General features: G+C 48.6%; 1 protein-coding gene across 1 annotated transcript in view; it reads left to right on the forward strand.

Annotated features, from left to right (window-relative positions):
* Nucleotides 1-5,718, forward strand: part of HSPBAP1 (HSPB1 associated protein 1) — an 84,118-nt gene that overhangs the window by 62,511 nt on the left and 15,889 nt on the right. Inside the window, exon 6 of the mRNA XM_018558084.1 lies at nucleotides 1,655-1,738. Coding sequence (XP_018413586.1) covers nucleotides 1,655-1,738 — 84 coding nt within the window. The remainder of the gene's footprint in view (nucleotides 1-1,654; nucleotides 1,739-5,718) is intronic.

Consider the following 5,718-nt stretch of genomic DNA (forward strand, 5'->3'; position numbering starts at 1 on the left):
GGTAACATACAGGGGGACAGGTAACATACAGGGGTACAGGTAATATACAGGGGTACAGGTACTCCTAGAATGAGATCCTAATAGGTTGGACTTGATGGACTAATGTCTTTATTCAACCTCAAATACTATGTAACTACGTAACTCTGATTACACTGACGGCCTGTCAGGAACCAGTTCTGAACCCAGAGCCTCTGCTGTAGCTGGCGGTGGATCTTCCTGCTGAGCCACCTTAGAACCTTGGATAGCTCCTTGCCTGATCTCCTGTGTAATCCTCAATTATACCTAATCTCTGCTGAACTCTGAACTCCTTGCTCCTCCCTTGAACTTCCTATTTAAGCCACGCCTCCGCACTTCCTGTTTGCCAGATTATTGTGCTCCTGCCAATATCTTGCTTCCTGCTCCCACTGTGCCACAATCCGCTCATACTGCTACCCGTGTACCGACCTTTGGCTGCTGATTCACCGACTACTCTCATCATCTTCCGCTTCATACCTGATACCTTTGGCTCCTGACCTCGGCTTGTTCGCTGACTACGCTTCTGCCTGCTCCTCCGCCACTACCCTCTGATTGTGTACCGAACCCGGCCTGTTATACTACGAATTGCCAGCTGCTTCAGCTGCTGGACTCTGAGCCTGATCCCAGATCGTGACACAGCCGTTCTCATCCAGGGTGCCTCCTGGCTTCCTCAAGGGTGCCTCCAAATTTTTGCACAGCGCCTTTCCATTGTGCAGGCAGGCTTCTGATGTAAAGGGGGCTCCAAATGTAAGGGGGGAACTCTGATATAAAAGGGGGGACTCTGATGTGAAGAAGAGATAACGAGGTCAACAGCCCACCAAGGACCTCTTTATCCATCCGTCTTTCATTGACATTTAGATAAACGTGGTGTCACAAGCAACTGCAACGTTTCAGAACCATATACCAGTGGCGTCACAAGGGGGATGCGGCCCGCAACCCGATTAACACCATTGGAGGGGAGACATCAAAATGACTGACGGTTATTTTGGTGTCACCCCCCTCTGATACGTCGGGCACTCGGTCAATGACCAAGAGCCCAACACTTGCTCGAGAGAGAGAGAGGAGGGGACCCGGCGGCATACCTCATCCCGCCGGGTGACGTCCCCTCCTCTCTCTGCCAGCGTCCATCACCAAGATGGCCACCAGCAGGCAACAGCGGTACTGCACGTGACGTCACCCGGTACGTGTCTAGAGGCAGAGCCAGCTGTACCTGCCCCCTCCCCCGTCCGTTGACTGGCGGATTGGAGCGGGAGGGGGGAATCCAGCCCCTCCCCTTTCCCGGGAGAGAGCCGTGACAGGATCGAGAGGTGAGTGAACGCCGGTATGTGTTCGCTCACTTCCCGATCTACTGAGCCGACCTGTGACAGTCTCATTGTCACAGGTCGGCTAGAACTATGAGGATGAGTGAAAAGCACCCCCCCTCCCTCATAGTTCTCCTTTAACTACAAAGAGCCACTACAGAGGAAATATAGTAATCCATTAAATGCAGTCATAAAAATATGGAACAGCAAACACATAAAACAATGCGTCCATCGCATCAAACATTACCTTCAGATAAAGACTGCAACATTGACTCCGAATACATTATATTCCCCCCAGAAACCTTCTCATACGTCTTGTCTCCGATTGTCTCCTTCAGGTGTTATTTGTCCCTCGCCACTGGTGGCATTACGTGGAATCGGTTGATGATGTCACTGTTAGCGTCAACTCCTGGATTGAGCTGGTGAGTCATTCCTGGTTGGTTTTATTTATCTTTGGGATTATAACTCCAAGCAAATAAAAATATTAACACGTAGAGATAAAGATAAGGCACAGTACTATATGACCGGCCCCCAACACACAATGCAACCGTGCATTAATTAATGCCCAAATAAAGCTTCCTTCAGTCTTCTTTCTGATCTTCGTCCTTCCCTTTAGTCTTCTATCTGACCTTCGTCCTCCCCTTCAGTCTTCTATCTGACCTCCGTCCTCCCCTTCAGTCTTCTATCTGACCTCCGTCCTTCCCTTCATTCTTCTATCTGACCTCCGTCCTCCCCTTCAGTCTTCTATCTGACCTCCGTCCTCCCCTTCAGTCTTCTATCTGACCTCCGTCCTCCCCTAGGGTTTTTTTTTTTACTATCTATGGCGATATGTCTTTCGCACTCTATTTTAGCCGTCCGTATTTCTAGTTTGCATCTTTTATTGCTTTCTTTATAGTCGTGGAACGCCAATGCCGTCCCCTCTATCTTATATTTTATGAAAGCCATTCGCTTTTCCTTTATGTGATGCTTTACAGTTTTATTCAGCCATACAGGTTTTGTTTTTGATCTTTTATTCAGTTGTACCGGCTCCTCTCCTGGATTGAAATCGCTTCCTCTGATATCACTGCACACTGTGAGCTTCACACAAGAGCTGCAGCAAGTCAGATGGAGCCCACCTCATTTCCAGGCTGGAGGACACCCAACATCATCTAGCCATTTCCCAGCGTGTTGGCCGGGGGGACAGGAGACGCCAAATATTAGCAGATTAAACTTCGGCTTCAAATGTATTTTTTCATGCAAGTAGCACAAGTACATATAAGACTCTAAGATAAGAATCCGTCTTCATGTTACGGTCCTGTAATCTCATACACAGCGGCCTTCAGGATGGGAAAGGGAGGGGAAGCACTAAGATGGCAAGACCTGGTCATCCCCCTCTCTCCACTTAATACCCGCAAGGCATCAGGGGGGTGTCCTGGCCGGGCCCCCCTGTGCCCGGGCCCCACAGCGGCCGCCTGGGTCGCTATGGCTATTGTTACGCCACTGTATATAACCTGGTAGTAGGGTTCAGACATGAGTGAAAGCTGGAATACTGCAACAGAGGTTTATTGGTATAGAGCAGTGGCCCCCAAAATGTGGCCCTAAGGCCTAGTTCACACCGAAAGCGGGTGCGTTCCAGAGCGGCAGCTGCTGAAGCGCACAGCGATCTCTAAGAAACTTCTCCCCGCGTTTTGGGGCGGGAGGGGGGCGTGGCAGTGCATCGAATTAAATGGCACCGCTTCCACACACCCCCTGCCCGCAGTGCGATCGAACGCGTGGCAAAACTTTGCGTTCCACTGCAAAACCAAAAAATAAAGCCCCCTCCCGCCCCAAAACGCGGTGTGCGCGATCGCGGTGTGCGTTCTAGCAGCTAGCGCTCTGGAACGCACCCGCTTTCGGTGGGAACAAGCCCTTAGCATACACGCCGCTGGCCTATAGGGCGCCGGTCTTCCTACTGTTACCAACAGTAGGTTGACATAACCACAGCTTCTATGGCATAGGAGGGTGGCATAGGAGGCTGGGGGGGGGTGCTGCAAGGCGGGGTGACCAGTCCTGACGTGGCCCCCTACGGAGATACCGCTGTAATCAATACGTGTGTTGGTTTTATGATGGAGGTGACTGGAGCTTGAGGCTTCTATAGCGTCATAAACGGATTGATATTTTCATGTAAACGTGTCGCGGTGTAAATTCTCTCCGGCGCGTTTCAGTAATGAGCAGAACGACGATCGATATAGAAAACAATTTCAAACAGTAAGTCACCACTGTTACCTATAAAACCGTCACATTAGGATTTCATTACCGCCGGCGATATAGAGATTAATAAACAGAGTATTTCTGGGATGCAGATGCAATCGGATTAAAGTGAACCTGTCATCAGACATGTTATTTCAATTTAGGTGCAGCGTGCTAAAATAACGTGTCAGTGTAACACTTCCAGGTATTTATTACCTCTCACAGAGATCACAGAGCTCCCCCTGACAATGCCTTCATCTGCTTTTCTCTCATGAAGGACGGTGCCATCTTTGTTCAGGCATATTCCAGGGTCCCCATCTACTTCCTGGCCCGAGATGCTGACTCAGTGATAACCCAATCTCGTATATTCTGGTGTCTGTGCAGTTCCTGGCTGTGTTCACAAAAGTCTGACGCAGAAGGAAAAAATAAATAACAAAAGTTACTTTTCTAGATCTTGGCATTCACCTTGGAATAGTTTATAGTTGTACACTATATGGCTAAAAGTTTATGGACCCCTGACCATGACACATGAGCTTGTTGGATATCCGTTTCTAAAAGCAGGTCCATTATTATGGAGTTGCCCCTACCACCCATGCCATTTATTATGGAGTTGCCCCTACCACCCATGGCTATTAATATGGAGTAGCCCTTACCACCCATGGCTATTAATATGGAGTTGCCCCTACCACCCATGGTTATTAATATGAAGTTGCCCTTACCACCCATGGCTATTAATATGGAGTTGCCCTTGGCACCCAGGGCATTTTTTATGGAGTTACCCCTGCCACCCATGGTTATTAATATGGAGTTGCCCCTACCACCCATGGCTATTAATATGGAGTTGCCCCTACCACCCATGGCTATTAATATGGAGTTGCCCCTACCACCCATGGCTATCAATATAGAGTTGCCCCCTTATGGCCATTAATATGGAGTTGCCCCTACCACCCATGGCTATTAATATGGAGTTGCCCCTACCACCCATGGCTATTAATATGGAGTTGCCCCTACCACCCATGGCTATTAATATGGAGTTGCCCCTACCACCCATGGCTATCAATATAGAGTTGCCCCCCCATGGCTATTAATATGGAGTTGCCCCTACCACCCATGGCTATTAATATGGAGTTGCCCCTACCACCCATGGCTATTAATGTGGAGTTGCCACTACCACCCATGGCTATTAATATGGAGTTCCCTCCTCATGGCCATTAATATGGAGTTGCCCCCTTATGGCCATTAATATGGAGTTGCCCCTACCACCCACGGCTATTAATATGGAGTTGCCCTTAGCACCCAGGGCATGTATTATGGAGTTACCCCTGCCACCCATGGTTATTAATATGGAGTTGCCCCTACCACCCATGGCTATTAATATGGAGTTGCCCTTACCACCCATGGCTATTAATATGGAGTTGCCCTTGGCACCCAGGGCATTTTTTATGGAGTTACCCCTGCCACCCATGGTTATTAATATGGAGTTGCCCCTACCACCCACGGCTATTAATATGGAGTTCCCTCCTCATGGCCATTAATATGGAGTTGCCCCTACCACCCATGGCTATTAATATGGAGTTGCCCATACCACCCATGGCTATTAATATGGAGTAGCCCCTACCACCCATGGCTATTATTATGGAGTTCCCTCCTCATGGCCATTAATATGGAGTTGCCCCTCCCCTCATGGCCATAAATGTGAAGTTGCCCCCTTTTGTTAATAAAACTGTTACATCAGACGGTCCATCTGCAACACTATAAACAAGGTCAGGAGGGTCGTTCATAAACGTAAGAACCTGTTTTTGAACTTTTACTAATAGTCATGAAAATGTTAGCTTTGCAGAGCTGTAAAGAAAGTAAAAAGCCTCATAAATAATGCAAAGTGTCGGAAAAATACTCTTTAGAAAACATTTATGCAGCAAACAGAAATTCCCCGAAGTTCAAGCGTAGCCGGTTTCCTCAATGCTCTTTCATGTTTGTATCTGGCTGGGTCTACCTGCAGCGAGTCGGGAAGGTATCCCGCTTCACTTTCAGAAATTTAGATTACAAAGTTGGTTTGAGCTTTACGACCGCACCCAAGGAGCTTACAATCTAATGTCCACCTATACACATAATTCACCTGGTGATGGTATCCATAGAACCTATCAGACCCTGACCCCCCCCCCCCCCACCCGCCTAACACACAACTCCCCCCACA

Source organism: Nanorana parkeri, unplaced genomic scaffold (genome assembly GCF_000935625.1).
Source record: "Nanorana parkeri isolate BGI_ZX_2015 unplaced genomic scaffold, ASM93562v1 scaffold320, whole genome shotgun sequence".
NCBI lineage: Eukaryota > Metazoa > Chordata > Amphibia > Anura > Dicroglossidae > Nanorana > Nanorana parkeri.